At 41.1% G+C, this 20,207-nt stretch overlaps 1 protein-coding gene across 8 annotated transcripts in view; it reads left to right on the forward strand.

The window, feature by feature from the left end:
- Positions 1-20,207, forward strand: part of PAS1 (FKBP-type peptidyl-prolyl cis-trans isomerase family protein) — a 434,604-nt gene that overhangs the window by 306,636 nt on the left and 107,761 nt on the right. For all 8 annotated transcript variants that reach the window (XM_089446138.1, XM_089446141.1, XM_089446137.1 and 5 more), the window contains exons 13-14: positions 9,409-9,506; positions 9,634-9,703. In XM_089446138.1, the coding sequence (XP_089302264.1) occupies positions 9,409-9,506; positions 9,634-9,703 (168 nt within the window). The remainder of the gene's footprint in view (positions 1-9,408; positions 9,507-9,633; positions 9,704-20,207) is intronic.

The raw sequence follows: 20,207 nt of genomic DNA on the forward strand, positions 1-20,207 counted from the left end.
CTATTGAAGACTAAAAGAAGATTTGATCAAGGGTTTCCCCACATTGGGGTTTGTCCCTGGCTAGTGCCACATCTTGTGTCCTCTTGTCTTGGCTTGTCTTCTACTGTTTATGTTTATGTTCTATCTGCATTTTACTATTATGTTGATGTGATTGCTAATCTGAATATTGATATTGGGCTAATAAATAAATTGAAGTAAAATTGCTCTAAAGCATAGAACATACCATTGTTGCCTAAAATTAACATCGAAGGAAGTTATTGCTACATTGAAGTGACCTTGTTTGGACATAGAATCTCGCAGAAGGAAGCCGAAGAGAAACATCAAAGGTCTCTCTCTTAAGGATGTTCATTTTGGGTAGCATTGGATGTGCTCTAGCTCCAAAATTTTGTGGAGGGGCTAGACGACACGAGATCTCTAGAACCCATAAATCGTTTGGATAAATTCCACCCGGATGAGGAGTTATTGAAATAATTAATATTTTAATGGGTTCCTAAGCCTAAACTTAGCAAAATAAAAATATTAATGTGAATTAATAAAAATATGGGTGAGAATGTTCTAAGTGACAAGGATCAAGCTAGTTCTAATCTTAGCCGTTGATTCATCAATAAGAAAAATATAAGAGGAGGCTTGAGGGTCAGTTAGAACTACACCAAGAGATCAAAGAGTTCGATTTTTTTGGGGCGTGGTTTGCTGAGAAAGTTGAGCTAAGTTATCTGAGTTGCGGTGAGGGGTAGTTCGGTAGAGGGACTTCAGTCCAAGGCCAATGAATACATAACAAAGAGGCAAACCAACACCAAGAGAGATAGCACAACTTTAGAGAGGGTGACACAGAGGCTAGAGAGGCTGACGCAGGTGACACAAAAGCTAGAGGGGCTGACGCAAGCCCTTAGAGGCAGCACTGGGATTTTTCTGTGGGGCAGAGAGAGAGCAGTCCGACATATCGACTTTTTGAGTGATGGAGGCTCACTGAGAGGGTAACATAGCTCCTAGAGGAGGTGACGCAGTTCCAGCGCAGAGCTTGGAGCAACCATCGATGCCCACCATTAGGGAGAACATTTGTCATATGTGGGGTTTGATCATCCAGTTGCTGGATTTGCTGAAATATATCTCCAAATGGAGGTAATTCTGCCAAGGTTATTCTCTGTTGGGTGAGCCACATTTGGCACCCTAGTTGTATTGAAGAATTAGCTTAATAATACAAACCCTCTATATGCTGCACTAGTTTTCCTGAATTGGGTTTTTCAGGGGACGATTGTCCAAAAACAACGATGTCCCTTGTGCGATTGTCTCATTTTATTTCAGTTCATGATCTATATGTATGTGTAGGCTACAATAGTGTTTTCATCATTGTTTAAGTAATTAAATAACTTGTTGAATGTAAAGAACAAGTAGGAGATGATAAACCAATGATTGCAGTAGGATTTTTAATGTATAGATTCAGAAATGATCACATGGTATCAGAGCATTGCAGATCATAGGAGACTAAAAACACCAATAAAGAAATCCAAAGAATTTGTAGCAGAAAAGCAGATGTCCTGAGTGACAGCGTTGTTCCAGAGCCAGAGACGTAGAGGGAGGAGTGACGTAGTGCGGAAAAGGTGAAGCAGAGGTTCACGCAGTGCTTGCGTTAGCACTCTGATTCAGGTGAAGGTGACACAGTAGCTGGGATGAGCCCATGCAGTCACTGCATCAATGATCTAGGCTAGCGCAGAAGCACGGGGGGCAGATCAGTCTCACGCAGTGCCACATCATCTTTCTGAGCCATGAAGGATTGATGTAGTGGCCAGGAGGAGCTGATCCAAGTCACACAGTGATTGCGTGGAGCCAAAGGGGCTCAAATTCTTCAGTTGCCAGGGCTAAGGGAGCAGAGAAGATTTTGATTTGAAGAGCTGTTTGGACCTTGTATTTGTTGGTGCAGAATAGCGTCTGTGGAGACAGAGCCAAGGTAGAGGGAATCACTTTCTTGACAGATTTCTAGCCAATAAATCTAGATCCGGGTTGCAGCAGCATAGGAGGATTGGAGAGGAGCGATTCGACAGTTGGTCGGAGGATTTCTGAGGGGGAAATCAGGACTCAGATGGAGTCTAGAGAGGAGCTTGTTCCTTAGAGGGTTTCTTGCACCCAAGGAATCTAGATCCAAGTTGTTATGAAACCAGCTCAAGAAAAGATAGAAAAGATAGATCAACGCCTTAGAATTCAGCCTCTTCGAGGGGGCAACCTCCTTTAAATTACATAAATGAACAATTCTTGGATGATACAAATGAAAAGACCTCCTTTCTATATATAGGAGTCTAAGGGATCATAACATAATCAGAGCCGACATAACAATAATAATGTAAGGGCACAATAATAACAATAGTGGGCTTCTATGGGGCACAATAGTAACAATATGGGCACTACATGGGTACATCAATATAATAAGTGGGTTGTACTAATGACAATAAGGGGTTACACTAGTAGTATAGGGGCCTAACATGCCCTTCTCCTTCAAAAAGTGTTGTCCTCAACACTTGAGTAGTTCTTGATGCTTCTGTATAAAATTCTTGTCCTCCCATGTGGAATCTTTAGTGGGTAAGTTCTTCCACTTGATGAGATACTCTGAAATTGATTGATTTCGTCGCTGTCGGGTTCTTGTTTCTGTGACTGCTCCAGGTTCCAATATGATTTTTCCTTCCTCTTCAATTTCTGGCAATATTGTTTGAATTGGGATCTTTTGCAACTTTTGAATAAGTGGCCATACTTCTTCGTCCTTCTTCCATTCATCCCTTGCTTCTTCTATCCAATCTGGTTGGATAATAGAAATAGCACAAAACAATTCTTCCACATCCTCATCCTTGAAGAGTCTTCCCATTCGGTAAGGTCACCATATTTTAAGTGCATGTAGTATTGCCAACATTTCCTTCTCATAAATAGCTTGCTTGAGATGTAGCAGTAAAAATACCAAATCATCTACATCAAAACATTTTTCACTACAATGTTGATCTACTTGTTGTTTTGTTTGATTTTGCACTGAAGTGGTGTTATCCTTTAGAGGTTGGAGAACTTGTTGTTGATGCTCGATGTGATCTTTCTCTGCTTGAACCTTTTTCTTCTTGATATGTCCTTCTATCTCTAGAGTTTGAGGAGTGGTAATTTCTTCCAATCCTTTACAAGATATGGTCGGATTCATTTCTTGATGCTTGATGTGATCTTTCACTTCTTGAACATTTTTCTTCTTGATATGTCCTTCTATCTTGATAGTTTGAGGAGTGGTAATTCCTGCCAATGCTTTACAATATATCGTCTGATTCATTTCTTCTTTCTCTGGGGTGGGGTCCTAGCGTATATCTTCTTCTTTTGATGTTTCTTGATCCTTTTCTTCCTCCTCTTCATATTCTATGTAAAATAATTTCTTCTCTGCACACTTATGACCTTTAGTGCATTTGCTATCACAATTGTAACAAAGCCCTTTTTCTCTTTTTTCTTCCAATTGTTGTGGTGTAACCCTTGTAGGTTGTGGAAGGCTAGGAGAAACAACACTTCCATCTTTATAGTTGTGAGGGGTATGCTTCCTGGATTCCATAATTTTGCTTTCCAATATGTCACAAATCCCTTTTACTCTTTCCAATTGTTGTGGTGTTGCTCTTTGTATCCTCATAATGTGCTATCATTTCCTCCATGAAAATTTACCACGTAACAAGTTGTTTACGAGAACAAAGCCCTTCGTACCATAAAAATTGATCTGGTTCTAAATATGAAGATGCAATACATACCTTTTGTAACAGTTGTACACCATGTAGATCAAAATATTGCTCCATCTGAAGTATCCAATTTACCGGATCCTTGCCATCAAACTTCCTCATCTTGCTTTTTCTTGATTTTAGTAGCTTGACCTTGAAACGACTATAACTCTGTACTTTCGGATCTTTAAGTTCTGAAATTGTGACCTATAGTAGCCCTCTGTGTCCTCTTTCCAATGCCACTAGTCTGATCCAAATTGGATTTCTAAGAAAGAGTTATGCACAATCTCCCAAGATGACCTGATTATAGACCTTTCCAGAAGAGCAAAATTGTATGAAGTCCCACGTGTCACTATTTCGACATTTGGATCTGAGAAATGCATACAAGAAACTACAGTCCATCCTCTTTCTGTACCTTCTTATGAAATTTCAATCCGATCCCCAGAGAGAAAGTTATGACGATTTTCCCCAGGTCACTTGTTTGGAATGTAATTCAGGAGTCTGAAAAAGACCAACTTCCTTAGATCATATCTCCGCAAATATAACGCGAAAAGCTCTGAAATTCAGACCCGAGGTTCAGCGCGATTTCTTCTCAAATGGGTTTTTTTTGCAACTTCTGAAACGTCGCAGAAACAAAGTTATAGCGAAAATGCCACGATGACCTGTTTGGAGCAGCGAAACCCTAGAATCCAAAGCTCTGATACCAAATGTTATGAAACCAGCTCAAGAAAAGATAGAAAAGATAGATCAACGCCTTAGAATTCAGCCTCTTCGAGGGGGCAACCTCCTTTACATTACATAAATGAACAATTCTTGGATGATACAAATGAAAAGACCTCCTTTCTATATATAGGAGTCTAAGGGGTCATAACATAATCAGAGCCGACATAACAATAATAATGTAAGGGCACAATAATAACAATAGTGGGTTTCTATGGGGCACAATAGTAACAATATGGGCACTACATGGGTACATCAATATAATAAGTGGGTTGTACTGATGACAATAAGGGGTTACACTAGTAGTATAGGGGCCTAACACAAGTCCTGCTAGATTAATGGCAAGAGAGGGAGAAGAGAACCAGTCCTATTTTTTGAGCAGAGATGGCTATGAATGGGTTGAGGTATCAGGACAGATTGAATGGAGCATCCAATTTTGTCATCTGGAAGGCCAAGATCCTGGCAATCCTAGATAAACATCGCATCAAGGACTATGCCTTGAAAGTGGTTGTTGTTCTAGTTGACGCTGATGCGGCAAAGAAGTATGAGGAGGCCCAGGCAAAAGCAAAGTGCATGCTCCTAGACGGTGTCAAAGATCATGTAGTACTAGACATTGCTGAGAAGGAAACAACAAGGGAGATGTGGGAGACCCTGACCACCTTGTACCAAGGCTCTTCCGTGCAACAAAAGATGCTATTAAAAAATTAGTTGAGACACTACCAGATGTAAAAAGGAGAGGAGATAAATCCCTTCCTTTTCAGGTTGTAAGGGATTCACGACCAATTGACTTCTGTGGGGTCTACACCAAATCTTGAATTCATGGTAAGGACTGCCCTAAATGTAGTCACCGAGGACTGGGAGACATTTGTCCAAAGTATTTTGGGCAGAGCGACTCTCCCTAGTTGGGAGGATATGTGGGCAACTCTTCACCAAGAAGAGCTCAGGAGGTTGACCAAGGTAGGAAGTAGCGGCAAGGGAACCCGAGTCAAGAAGAAGGAAGAGGAGCATGCAGTTCTCGCATCAGCGGGACAACAGGGGCAACAAAAGAGGAAGAAGAAGGACATCACCAAGGTCAGATGCTTCAACTGTGGGGAACTGGGACATTATGCCACTCAGTGTCCCCGGAAGAAGGGCAAGGGGGAAGCTTCTGAATCAAAGGTTGCTCCAGCGAAAGCGGACAAGGAAGGCGAGGATGATGATTGTGCCATGAGTGCTCATGTGCCTCTGGAGAAGAGGTGGGGCGACATGGAGTTGTAGTTGAGAGGACTACATGAGGGGCAGGATCCTTGAGGTGCCCAAACTCTTGGATCACATACAGCAACGGGAGCGCTTATCGATAGTAGCAAAATGACGGGTGTCGGTTGGAGTGAGGTGTGATGTTGCAACAGTGGCAGAGCTAGAGTGCCAAAGTCTGAGGCAGCATAGTGTATGTTGTAGCATGCGAGAGGCATAGAGCAGTTTGCAGCAGCGTAGCGGCAACAGACGGTCAACACATATTAGCAGCAGAGGGAGCTTCACCATCACGAGGCATCCATATTGACCAGGATGTCAGTTTTTGGGTGAAGTTCAAGTTACTTACTTCTCAATAACTGAGTTGCAATGCAGTGGTTAGTAGTGGCTGTGCTATGGGCAGCATGATGCAGCATTTTGAGAGGGAGATATGATAGTGGAAAAGTCATGGGGAGTGGTACAGAAAGCAGCGGTGCGGTGGATGAAGGGTAGCAGGCCAAGCATCAACAGCACAGAGGACCGATGTAGTAGATCAATGTAATGCATATATGGGCAAGTATTGCTAGAGCACATTCCTCGCTAAGAGGGAGTGTTGATTTTGGGTAGCATCGAATGTACTCTAGCTCTGGAATTTTGTGGAGGGGCTAGAACACATGAGATCTCCAGAACCCAGAAATCGTTTCAAGAAATTCCACCTCGATGAGGAGTTATTAAAATAATTAATATTTTTAATGGGTTCCTAAACCTAAACTTTGGAAAATAAAAATAATGATGTGTATTAATAAAAGTATGGGTGAGAAGGTTCTAAGTGACGAGGATCAAGCCAGTTCTAATCTTAGCTATTGATTAGGGACTTAACTTGACCGTTGATTCATCCACAGGAAAAGTATAAGTGGAGGCTTGAGGGTCAGTTGGAGATACACCAAGAGATCAAAGAGTTCGATTTTTCTGGGGCGTGGTTTGCTGAGAAAGTCGAGCTAAGTGATTTGAGTTGCATTGAGAGGCATTTCGGTAGAGGGACTTCAGTCCAAGGTCGAAGAATACATAGCAGAGAGGTAGAGCAACACAAAGAGAGACAACGCAGCTACAAAGAGGGGGACGCAGAGGCAAAAGAGGCTAACGTAGGTGATGTAGAAGCTAGAGGGGTTGACGCAGGCCCTTAGAGGTAGCGTTGGGGTTTTTCTGTGGGGCAAATAGAGAGCAGTTCAGCATATCACCCTCATTGGAGTAGCCATCGCTGCCTAGCATTGGGGACAACATTTGTCATCTGTGGGGTTTGATCATCCAGTTGCTGGATTTGCTAAAATATCTGTCCCCAGATAGAGGTACTTCTGCCAAGGTTATTCTTTGTTGGGTGAGCCACATTTGGCACTCTAGTTGTATTGAAGAATCTGCTTAACAATACAAACCCTCTATATGCTGCACTGGTTTTCCTGAATTGGGTTTTTCCGGGGAGGATTATCCAAAAATCACGGTGTCCCTTGTGTGATTGTCTTAGTTTATTTTAGTTCATGATCTGTATGTATGTGTAGGCTACAATAGTGTTTTCATCGCTGTTTAAGTAATTAAATAACTTGATGAATGTAAAGAACAAGTAGGAGATGATAAACCAGTGATTGCAGTAGGATTTCTGATGTATAGATTCAGAAATTCTCACAAAGGAGACCAGTTAAGAGGCATATTCTAGGGTTTCTGATCTAAAGACCGAGATTCCCCAAAGAAAGACGAGAAGAGCAGTGAGAAGTCTAGAGACTGAGATTCTCTAAGGGAAGCCGAGAAGAAGCAATGTGAAGGATAGAGACTGAGTTTCTCTAGACGCCGAGGAGAGTTGTTTAAGGTCAAGAAGGAAGTCGAGAAAGGGAAGATGCAGAACATCAAGGTTAGTGACAAGGTTCTTGGGAGGATACTAGAGTCAAGGGTCTTTGTCATGGTCTTGGTATTCGTCAATTGAAGATATTTAAGAAGAATTTTGATAGGGTTTTCCTCTCAAGAGGTGAGAGGTTTTGGCCCTGGCTGACTAGCCTACATGCTGTGTCACTTGTCTTCTACTGTGCATATTGGTAATTGTCTTGATTAAAAGAACACAATAATAACATAATGAAGAGAAGAATATAAGCTAAGTAAAAAGTATATCACAAACAATTATCAAATAGAGAAATCTCTCACTGCTTATGCCCCAGATTTCTCAACAAGACAGATAGGGTTCGAGGGAGGAGCAACAAGGAGGTCTAGATCTAGCTAGGGAGGGCTTGATCAATAGATCAGATCCAGTTGTTGGTTTCTTAGATGGATCATTACCTTTGCTACGGGAGCCCATAGTAGTAGAGTAGTAGGGGGATCAAGTGTTAGAAAGGTGCAGTCATATACTTGAGAGACTGTGCAGAGTCAGTGTGGCATAGTCAGAAACTCAAGGGAGAGTTGCACAGCTAGTTGCAGCGACACAGTAGATTAGTGAAAGTTTGAGCCTCAAAGGGAGTCTAGCTTCAGAGGGAGCAACCCTATGGAAGCTTGGATCTTCAGGTTTTGAGAGATCAGTACACACAGGTGCAGTGATGGCAGTAGTGCAGAGGCAGGTTGGAGGCAATGCGAATGGCCCAGTTGCAATGAGAAAGGTGCAATTTTAGCCAGATAGACTCCAGCACAGAGGCATTAGCAATGTGAGATTAGAGTATGCGTAATAGCATGGTAGACAGTGACTGCCAAAGTGTTTTCTTCATAGTGATTCCAGTGACAGGAAGTCAGATCAGCTCGAAGATGTGAAGGAAGGAGGTACCACAGATGCCAGACACCAACAACATGGATCATTTTGGCTACAACATGTTCCCACATACCAATAGGTGGCTAATATACTTACGAGGGCCCTGGGGAGAGCAACGTTTGTCTACTTTATGGAGCAGATGGGTATAGTGGAGAACGCCTTCCTTGCTAAGAGGGAGTGTTAGTTTTTAGATATGGTAGTAGTGGATAGGTGTTCTAGTCTCATATGATGTCTAAAAGGCTAAGGAACATGAGATCTCCAAAAATCAGGAAATGTTTCGCAAGAAAAGACTTGGAGACACCTTAATTAAATTAATTAGCCAATAATTAAAAGTTCTTATGTCTAACTTAGGGAAATTGGTTAATTAAAGGGAATTAATTAAGGAAGTTTGATTTTTCTCTAGAGACTTCCATGGATGAAGTCAAATTGAGCTTAGCCATCAGTTGAGAGATGATCGTGGCCGTTGAGACTCGAATGAGAGATCATAAGAGCAGGTCGAAGGGTTTGGAGAAGGCATAGAGTATCATTTGAGCAGTTCAACTACCCAGTTGCAAGTATTCAGCAAGGGCACAGTTGAAGCTAGAGAAAGCATCGGAGCAAAGGTTTCCACAGAGATTTGAGAGCAGGAGAAGACTTTTCTGGGTAGGAAAATAACATTCTTTAGTAGACATTTTCCAATTTTGACATCATCTCTGATATAAACTTCACATTCAACTATTAGAACATTTGGGATAGACTGAATTAACATTTCATAACATCTTATTTTAATTTTTTAAAACTGTAGAAAATGCTCCAGTTGCATAAAATATAGACACATAATTAATGATAATATCGCAGATATATTCCTTTAGAAACCTTGCTAAAATCTATCCTTTGTTCAATCGTTATTTGATAAAACTGAGTTGTTTGTGGAAGGTAATGTAAAATAGTGCAACGGCAGAAATAAAGGTAGGATTGACACAATTTCTTTTTTGACTACAGGTTCCAGAGGGACTAGAAATGTGCATACGACTAATGCTTCCAAATGAGATTGCTCTTATTTCGAGCACATCAGATTATGCCTATGACAAATTTAAACGGTGATGTCAAAATGTGTTTTTCTTTGTGTTGTCATTAGTTTTGGGCTTTTCATACTGTTAATACTGTGATACTATGAGGCAAGGTCGAATTCTATATAATGTTTAAAAAATTACTTTATGAATACAGACCTGAGAATGTTCCAGAAGGTGCAAACATTCAATGGGAAGTTGAGTTGCTTGAGTTTAAAATGCCAAAGGTGATTTTGAAAACTTTCTTTTATTTTTTAGCAAAATGGGAATTTGATGCATGGATTCTATACTTTGCCATTGTAAAATTCAATGTGAGCAATATTTCCTTAGATCACTGTTAAAAGTACGCTGATATTCTTTGATATTTACATGACATATGCTTTATACAACCCTGCCTTCAATTTCTGTGTTCGTTTTATCTAATAGGTTTATGGGCTCTCTTCTTTTTTTAACAAGCCTTATGTTTCCTTTAAGAATTTTCTTCTACTTGTAAAATTCACCATGTTGAATTTATGCCTTAATTTTGCTTGACATAAACATTATTTATTTTTTATATAAGAAAAACAACATTCGTGTGTGTGCTCTCTCTCTCTCTCTCTCTCTCTATATATATATATATATATATATATATATATCAAATTTTCTTTTAGTGAAAGTACATTGTACATACATGGGTTAGAGTCCACATCAGCTATAATCCCTATTAAAACCATACATACATCTTTGGCTGTCCAGATCAAAAGTGGAACTGTTACTACAAACCAAAAACATGTTACTAGCACTACTATCAATGAGAGCTAAAATTGAAAACTGAATACCATACTTCAGATATCTTCAAAACAAGGGGCTGCATTGAGTTGGCTGAATTGGATGGGGCTTCTGGGCAGACTCTAAGCCTGCAGAATGTAGAATTTCCAATCCAACAAGGACTGGAAGTGGGTACTGCAGACCTTCATGGATGATACACTCCATGCAGTAGAGCATTTTTGCCTTGAAAGTCTCCATATTCTGCTTTTCTTCCTTTAATGTCCTGAACCCAGAAACAACCGAGTACAGGTTTTCAAATAACACAATGACCTCAAATTTGATCTCTGGGCACATTTGCAGCTCATTGCATCTCTTATCTTTCTCAAAATATGTCCAGAGCATGGTGTATCTTCTTGCTTTTTATTTTTTGTCTTTGGTCTCTCCTATTTTGAAGAGCTACTTGATTTGTGATACCGATGTCTTGTTGTGCCATAAAGTTTGCATATAATTCTTTTGTGTTGAAACTTGAATGTGCTCTTTAATTGAACATTTTTTATGCTTGAATGGGAACTAGAGTGGGATATTCTTTCTTTGTCTCTGGGTTTTGTCAAGTTTTAGTGGCTGAAAGTAAATATTTGAAAATTGAAATCAATAACCTTAGAACTTGGAGAGGAAATGTAAAAAACTCCTGTACTCACTCACAACAAGCTCTCTATACCTATGCAAACTAGAATTCTTGTTGCTTCTGACAGACTCTTCTCTTGTTGTTTCCCTTGCCTCTTTGACCAACAAATTGAACTTTTAGGGATTTTGAGAGGAAGTAGAAATACTAAAAACTCTAGCAAGGCCCTCCCATGCAATAAAAAGGTGCAACAAAATGGCTTTTTTTTTGGGACTGTTTTTAGGTGGGAAATTGGAGCTACCATAATGGATACCTAAGCATTTTCTAGGTGGCCTACTGTTGTACCAACATGTCTTATGAAAAAGGGATGTCCCTGAAATGCACCCTTTGGAAACAGGACTTTGTTTCAAGGATGGTCTTAGTCAGATTAGCAAAGCCACCCAGTAATCTTCTTATTAGCTTGTTTCTTGATACTAACTCTCACCTAAGGGGGCATTGACATGGGAAAAGTGCCCTTCAACAGATAAGTCTAAATTGGACCTCACAAGGTGCTTTGGTGTAGAGAACACTGTGACCAACTTGTAGAGGTATGTGTATTGGCCCAAGATGCAAGAACAAATAGCTAGGTTCATAAGAGGATGCATGCTTTGCTATACCAACAAGTCTAGTAACATAAAACAAGGTCTATATCATCCTTTAATTGTACCCACCTGTCCCTGGGAAAGCATTTCCATGGACCTTGTGGGATGTTTACCAACGACCAGGAAGGGACATGACTACCTATCCATGGTAGTTGACAGGTTCAGTAAGATGGGTATTCTGATGCCTTGTAAAAAGACCACTTATAGGCAAGAAGCAAAAAAAATGTTCTTTGGACAGGTCTAGGTGCACTTTGGATACCGAGGATCATCATTTCAATTAGGGACACAATATTTCTTAGTGCATTTTGGACTACCTTATGGGAGAAGATGCACACGAAGTTAAATAGGTCTACAACATTCCATCTACAGATAGATGGGCAGACATAAGTTGTCAACAAGACTTTGGTGTAGCTTTTGAGGGGTTACAATCAGATGCGTTTGAAGACCTGGGATGAAAATATAGCATACATACAACACTCTTATAATAGAGCAGTCTACTCTTCCACTGTTAAGTCCCTATTTGAAACTTGTTTTGGATATTTGCCAACTTTACCTTTGGATATTGCACATGGGTAGCAAGTAGGAGTGAGGGAGGATCTTACAGGGGATGCCTTGAGGGCTGAAAATTTATTGAGAAGATTAAGGAGATCCATATACAGGTACAGGAGACATTACTGAAGTTGCTAGTGTGAGAATTCCTAGATCTAATAATCTCAGGAATCCTACTACAACCAACTGAATCTACTTCACCTAGATTATAATTACATTACAAGCTTATTTCAGATTTCTTCTTGAAACATTGAAGTAAATTACTGAAGTAGCCTAAACCAAATTAAATATGATTCTGAAACAAAGAAACTGAGCAAGGAAAATAGAAACACATAGGACACTGTTATTTTTGGACAATAGTCCTTGGAAAAACCTAATGCGGGAAAACCGGTGCAACAACTCTGAGGGTTTTATTATTATGTAGGAGAAAATCTGAGTACAATTCTAGGATGCTCAACTGGTAATCCGATACAGAGAGAATAGTGAACAAAAGACTGGTGAAATGATCTCTCCCTCTGACTAGAGAATCAGTGACTAATCTGGCTGAACTGGAGGCTCTGCGTCACCCTCTACGTGGCCTCTATGCAGAACTGCATCACCCTCTAGGTGGTCTTTGCGCAGAACTACATCACTCCTGACAGTTTTTGCGTCACCCCTCCTGGGTATTACGCTGCCCCTCTTCTGGATCCTCTGCTGGATGAGAAAATCGAACTTTTGCCTTCTGGATTCACACCTCGACTTTCGGCAACTGAAACTCGACTTCCCTCAGCGGGTAACTCAACTTCCCCTCAAGGATTGCGCTGCCTTTGCGTCAACATTGCATGGGCCAGCGTCAGCCTCCCTCTAGGTGTCTTTCTGTTCTTCCTTTGCTTCGTACTCTCCAGAAATTATTTCTTCTGGATTCTCACTGCCCCTCTGCTGCAAGAAATCTCCTCAATCAATTTTCTTCTTGAGAACTTCTCACTTAAAAAAAATCAATTTCCTTGATCTCTCAGTGTGTGTTTTCCAAATGACCCTCAAGCCCCTTCTTATATCTTCCTCTTGGACAACCAACGGCCTAGATTAACTCCTAATCAAAGGCTCAAATCGTTTTGACTTGATCTTCATCTTTTTCTAGAAGATTCCCCCACAATTAGATTAATACCCATTAATATTTTAATTTTCCTAAGTTTAGACTTAGGAATCCCATTAAAAATATTAATTATTTTAATAAAATCATTTCTGGGTGGAATTTCCCAAAACGGTTCCTAGGTTCTTTGGAATGCATGTGCCCAAGCCTCCCTGCAAAATTTGAGACCTAGAGGACATCCGATGCTACCCCAAGTCAACACTCCCACTTAGCGAGGAATGTGCTCTAGCAATATACTGTTGCTGCATACTGCTCTGACTCTAAATCATTGTCCTCTGCGCTACTGATGTCTGACATGCTGTCCACCAACTACTGCGCTATTGCTGCTACTGTACTGCTACCTTTGACACTACCACTGTCAATGCTACATCTGTACTATAGCTCCCTCTCAAATGTTGCATTTGCTATGTTGCTAGCACTGCCACTGCTAACACTGCATCCGTACAACAACTTAGTTGTTTAGAGAAGCAACTGAAAACACCCAAAACTGGACAAGTATCCAGTGGATACACCTTAGTGCTGAAAGCCTGACTGCTGCTAGTCCCACGCTGTCTTCTGAAGCCACTGCACTACTGAAGCTCTGCTCTGTGCCTCTACGCATTGTTGCCTCTCTACTCTGCGCTGCTCAAGTTCTAGCGTTGCTAACTACTGCATTTGTCATTCCTACACTCCATGGCACCAACTGAAAACTCCTTCATCCTGCTACTACTGATCATGGGCTCCCATAGCAAAGTGATGACCCAAGAGGTGGGCTCCTCAAGGATCCTGCCCATCTGTAGCTCTATTGAGCTACAGTTTTAAATCAGCTCACCTCCCTCCTAGAGGTATCTTGGTTGTCATGGCAAACTCCTCCTCCTATTCGATCTTTGTGGCTGAAACCTTAGGATCATGCTTCTCATCCTTGTCCTTTTTCTTCAACGACACTAGGATGCATAGTGGCCCATCTCGCCACATCTGAAACGCTTCACCTTGGAGACGTCCTTCTTTCGTCTTTGTTGCCCTTGTTGTCCCTTCAATGCAAGGGTTGCATTCTCCTCCTCCTCCTCCTTGGGCTTTGACCCACTGCTGCTGCTTTCATCAAATTTGACCTTGACTGGGTCTCTGCTCAGCTCCTCTTGTTTTAGAGCTTCCCACATCTCATCCCAATTAGGCAATGCTTCTCTACCCAGGATACTTTGGACAAAGACTTGCGACCCATCTAAGACAAAATTTAGGGCCAATCTTACTAACTCTAAATCCTGAGGTGTATGCCCCGCAACCAACAACTCATAACGGGTCTCCTTCAGCTTCATGAGGAAGGGATCCACATGCTCTCCCTTCTACATCTGAGTAGATCTCAGCTTCTGCTCTAAGTACATCTTTTGCTGCTCGGAAGATCCCTGATACAATGTGGCCAAAGCATCCCACATCTCCTTAGCAGTTGCTCTGCTAGCAACGTGGCACACCACGTGATCCTTGACTCCATCCAGGATAATCCTCTTGGCCTTTGCCACCTTAGCCTTGTACTTCTTTAGCGGATTTGCATCCGCAGGTTTAGCTACCGCATTATTAACATACGTCTTAAGGGCATGCTCATCTAGAAGGAAAGACATTCTAGCCTATCAGATGACGTAGTTGGAAGCTCTGTCCAACCTGTCCTGGTCCTTCAAGGCACTGGTTGCCATATCCTCCGAAAAATGTCGAACAAGTCCCTCTTTCTCTGTACTACGTAGCTCCTAGGCTGGCTTACGCACTCCCTGATGGCGCTGGTAAGTCTGTTGCTCCTCTGCTTCCCAGCAAATGAGAAATACTAATTTCCTCGGCAAGAAACCACTGAGGAAGTACTCTGTCACTATGCGATCTGCTTCCTTCTTCCAACGAATTTTCTACCCAACACTCAACTTGCAGAAAACTGCATCCCTCTAGCTCTACGCTGAGGCTCTGCGTGGTTCCTTCTGCCTTGGCAAATTCTCGATGTGGCAGTCTTACCTCTCTGTCGACTCACTCAGAAAGAGACAACCTCGAAAATATAGCCCTCCTCGCTAGAACTGCGCAATCCCTCAGGGGATTCGAACTATTGCTTGCTGCAGCATGTTGGCCCTTGCTTCAGTGCTAGATTTGCTCTTCCTGTTTCACATCAACAACGCCGATAGCATGTGAGAATTCCTAGATCTAACAATCTCAGGATTCCTATTGCAACCAACTGAATCTACTTCACCTAGATTGTAATTACATTACAAGCTTATTTCATATTTCTTCTTGAAACATTGAAGTAAATTACTAAAGCAGCCTATACCAAATTAAATATGATTCTAAAACAAAGAAACTGAGCAAGGAAAGTAGAAACACATAGGACACCATTATTTTTGGACAATAGTCCCCGAAGAAACCCAATGCAGGAAAACTAGTGCAGCAGCTGAGGGTTTTATTATTATGCAAGAGAAAATCAGAGTACAATTCTAGGATGCTCAACTAGCAACCCGATACAGAGAGAATACTGAACAAAAGACTGGTGAAATGATCTCACCCTTTCACTGGAGAATCAATGACTGATCTAACTGAACTGGAGGCTCTGTGTCATCCTCTGTGTGGCCTCTGCGCAGAACTACGTCACTCCCGGTAGTTTCCGCGTCACCCCTCTTGTGTATTACGCTGCCCCTCTTCCGAATCCTCTGTTGGCTGAGAAAATCAAACTTCTGCCTTCTAGACTCACACCCTGGCTACCGACAACTAAAACTCGACTTCCCTCAGTAAGAAACTCGACTTCCCCTCAAGGACTGTGTTGCCTTGGCATCAACACTACATGGGCCAGCATTAGCCTCCCTCTGGACATCTTTCTGTTCTTCCTCTGCCTTGTACTCTCTAAAAATTCCTTCTTCCAGATTCTCACTGCCCCTCTACTGCAAGAAATCTCCTCAATCTATTTTCTTTCTGAGAACTTTTCACTTCAGAAAATTTGATTTCCTTGATCTCTCAATGTGTATTTTCCAAATGACCCTGAAGCCCCTTCTTATATCTTCCTATTGAACAACCAATGGCCTAGATTAAATCCTAATCAAAGGCTCAGATCGTTTTGACTTGATCTCCATCTTTTTCTTGAAGATTCACCAACAATTAGATTAACACCCATTAATATTTTAATTTTCCTAAGTTTAGACTTAGGAACCCCATTAAAAATATTAATTATTTTAATAAAATCATTTATGGGTGGAATTTCCCAAAATGGTTCCTGGGTTCTTTGGAATGCATGTGCCCAAGTCTCCCTGCAAAAATTTGAAACCTAGGGCACATCCGATGCCACCCCAAATCAACATTAGGAAAAATATAAGGCCAAACATGATCAACACAAAACAAACAATTCATTCAAGGTGGGAGACAACACATGGTTATAGTTGAACAAGGAGAGGTTACAGGGTCCTAGAAAGAAAATCAAGGCTTTGTAGTGTGGTCCCTTTGAGATACTTGAAAAGGTGGGAGATAACGCCTATAGACTCAATATACCCCCATACATGCACATTTACTCAATAGTGAATGTGGAGAATATGAAATTCTATTAGCCTCCATGCTAGATCAGGAAGAGGAACATGTCCTACCTTCTGTAGAGGATTTGGCACCAGATACTCTGGCAAAGATAGAGGATATAGTTTTGCAGAAGAGGTCCAGAACTACGAGACAAGGGTAGCATGGCCTTTGGCGGATTGGGTTGAAAGGACAACTTTTAGGAAAAGCTAAATGGTACTCCAAGAGAACGTGGAGGAAAAATTTCCTCACCTCATTCAGTAGAAGCTTTTGGCGGCCGAAAGCCTCATAGAATGGGGAGGTGTGATCTAGATTAGATCATTATATTGTTTTCCATCCATCTCGATGCTTTTAGAATGGGAAAAGTGCAAGAACCAACTCATAGGACTATTTTTATTAGCAGGACTTGTTAGTTTTTGTAGCATCGGATGGTGTTCTAGTCTTCAAACATTGTGAAGAGGTTAAAACACAGGAGTTCTCCAAAACATAAAAATCTGGAAATTCCACCTAGAGATGGGTCAATTAAATTAATTGATCGATAATTAATAATGCCTGAGTCTAACTTAGGGAAATCGATTAGTTGATGGTAAGTAATTGAGAAAGGTGAGAATTCTCTAGAAACTCACATAAATCGACTTGGAGATGATCTCAATCATCGATTAAATTTTAATCTTAACCGTTGGAGTCCCAATTGTTTCACGAAGCCTCTATGCAGAGCGAAGTTTGTATACTTCAGGGACAAGCTTAGAGTGGTTGAAAATGCCTCCCTCAGTGAGAGGGAGTGTTGATGTTGTAGCATCGAGGACAAACATTCTCCCTAGGTCAAGTGTGTTGACCAGGTTGCCATGAAATGTGGTTAGGGAGAATGGTTAGGAGATTATTCAGGCCCAAAATTACTCCCCAGTAGGATTGAGTGCATGCCTTTAGCATCAGGCTCATAATTACCCCCCAAAAGGGTGTTCATTTGTGTAGCTTGGGAGGTACTCCCACACCCTAGGGTACTAGGTTTGGGAGAAGTTTGACCCACATGGGCCTTGTGGGCAAGTGTACTGAAGCAGTGGATTTTGTACCCAAAGTTATGGGCATGAAACCAAGTGGAGATTTTGTTGGTTTCTATCATTGAGAGCATGTGGGGCACCCTTAAGGGGCTAAGGGGCACCAAAGGATTCAATTATGTGGTGTTGGTTGAATGAAAATAATTTTTTGTCTTATGTTTTTATGGAGTTTAAACCAATGTTGTGAAAAGTGCGAGCGGGATTAAATCGGCGCGGGGGACGAATCGGAAAAAATTGGAAAAATCGGGAAAAAAGCGGAAAAAACCGGGAAAAAATCGTTTGGTACAAAAATATTCATTTTTTTTCAATTTTTTTAATATCTAAACCATCTACAACATAAAATAAATACATTGACACATAAATATGATAAAAAAACTAATATATAAGATGTTTAATATCATTTCTAGCGCTAAAATCAAACATAACATTGAATCATGTCCTGAATAGTAAGTCCTGACTCTTGAGTCCCAACTCAGCCTCAAAATATCAACAAAAAATATGATAATGTATCTCATCATGTCATAATGTCATATACAATAAAATGAGGTCTAATCCTATTGATTTCCTCTGCCCCTCTTGCGAGAAAATGCCACAGCTTTCCCTTTCCCTCTAGATGTAGATGTTGGTGCCTGTGCTGGTGGAGATGGCAGTGGAGTCTAATGTGCTCTAGAAGCTGAAGAACTAGAAGTAGGAGCTATAGGAGGTAGACCATGTCCTCTACTGGTGGCAGGGGTAGCCTAAGCAGGTGGTGTCACCTGGAAACATTACAATCTCCCAATCCTGAAATCCTGAAAAACTGATAAGTCTGCTGGATTTTAAATGAAATCTAAAATTCTACTTTCTCCATATGAAATCCAATGAGGCTGGAACCACTCTCAAACATCCTGAGTCATTTCATGGTAATGTTAAAAATTTAAGTAAAAGAATGAAAATGAAGATTAAGGAGAATGTCACTTTTACTTTAAGAATTTAACATTACCATGAATAGCATATCCATACTAGGGCCTAGACTTGATCATTAAGCTGCCCCACTCAAAAATTATTTGTTTCTTTCAAAAAAAAATTGCATGAAAAAACCCAAATGACCAAATGAAAAACCAATTTTTTTTTATAAAACCGTGCTATCCCGGCAACCCCGCGCTTTTTTTCGGAAAAAAAATCGCGCTTTTTTTGAAAAAAACGCGCTTTTTTTTTCGGAAAAAAATCGGCAAAAAAATAGCCGATTTTTTCATGTAAAAAGCGCGATTAAATCGGCGCAGGGAAAAAAGCGCGATTTAATCGCGCTTTTCACAACACTGGTTTAAACAAATTGTTTAGGTCAGCTTGACACATGTGGTGTGACCATTGGTGGCAATTGAAACCCATCAAGAACTCTATAAATAGAAGGCAAGATGGAGTTCATTCTAACCATCACAAGTGCTCTCATCAAGGAGAAGATTGATCTGATCTGGCCACAAACCTATAGGAGATAATCTAAAGTGAAGAAAGGATGAGTTTGGGATATTTTCTTGCGTTTTGGATAGGTCGAGTTAGGGCATCTGCTGGACGCGTGATTGGCCAGAACTTTGGGCACAAGTTTGTGACATATTCTTTGTGATAAGGCACACTGTAATATGAGGTTCTGAAGGAGGGTCAAGCCCCTGTTTGGATGTTGGACAATGATCATATGACCTGAGGAAGAGTTGTAACAACAGGTCGAGATTTCTTGAGTAAGAGCGTAGGAGATCAGGGTCTTGTGGAGAGATTTGTCACTGGTTTTGGAGGTTTTTTCAGGCCGAAGTTAGGGCTGACCTATGGCTGGTATAGGCGACCTAAAGAGGGTCAAAAGCCTAAGATATTTATGTGCTTAAGTCGTGGATTTCAAGAATGGTGTGGACGTCTTGAAAAGGTAAGTTGATTGATCTTCTTGTGGATGATTACAAGGTGATGTATGTCTGGTTTTGGAGAGTGTTTTATCAGCGCTAGTTCAATGATCTTTAGTATTGCAAGAGGAGCAAAAGAGGAGCAAAAGAGGGCTATGTGCAGTGTGGGTTGGTAACAAGCCCTAGTTCTGTCTTCCTTAGTGGTGTTAAGGAGCAGTAAGTGGGTTGTGTTTAGTGCCCTAAGGATTGAACTTTGGAGGAACAAAAGAGAAATCAAGTGAGTTGGTTATTGTGCCCTAGTTCAGTGATTTGCGGTGGGAAATATCAGTGATAAGAGGGAAGCTCGTCAAGCCCTAAGTCTGGTCATTGTTGGTGCACCAGAGAGATAAGAAGTGGGCAGAAGTTGAAGACCTCATCAACAATGTTCTTTGAAGTGGAAAAGTAGTGCTAGAAGGCAACCTATGTTCAGTCATCTTGGAGCAGCCAAGAGTGATTGATAGAGGTGTATTGACGATTGAAGATACAAGCATTTATGAGGTTGCAAAAGAGTTATGAGCAATAAAAGAGGAGGCGATGTACCTGCCAAATGTGTTTAATGTACATGGACTGTAGTGCACACCTTCAACAA

This window comes from Pinus tabuliformis, chromosome 9 (assembly GCF_031772625.1).
Source record: "Pinus tabuliformis cultivar Carrire ecotype Pingquan chromosome 9, CPIR1, whole genome shotgun sequence".
Lineage (NCBI taxonomy): Eukaryota > Viridiplantae > Streptophyta > Pinopsida > Pinales > Pinaceae > Pinus > Pinus tabuliformis.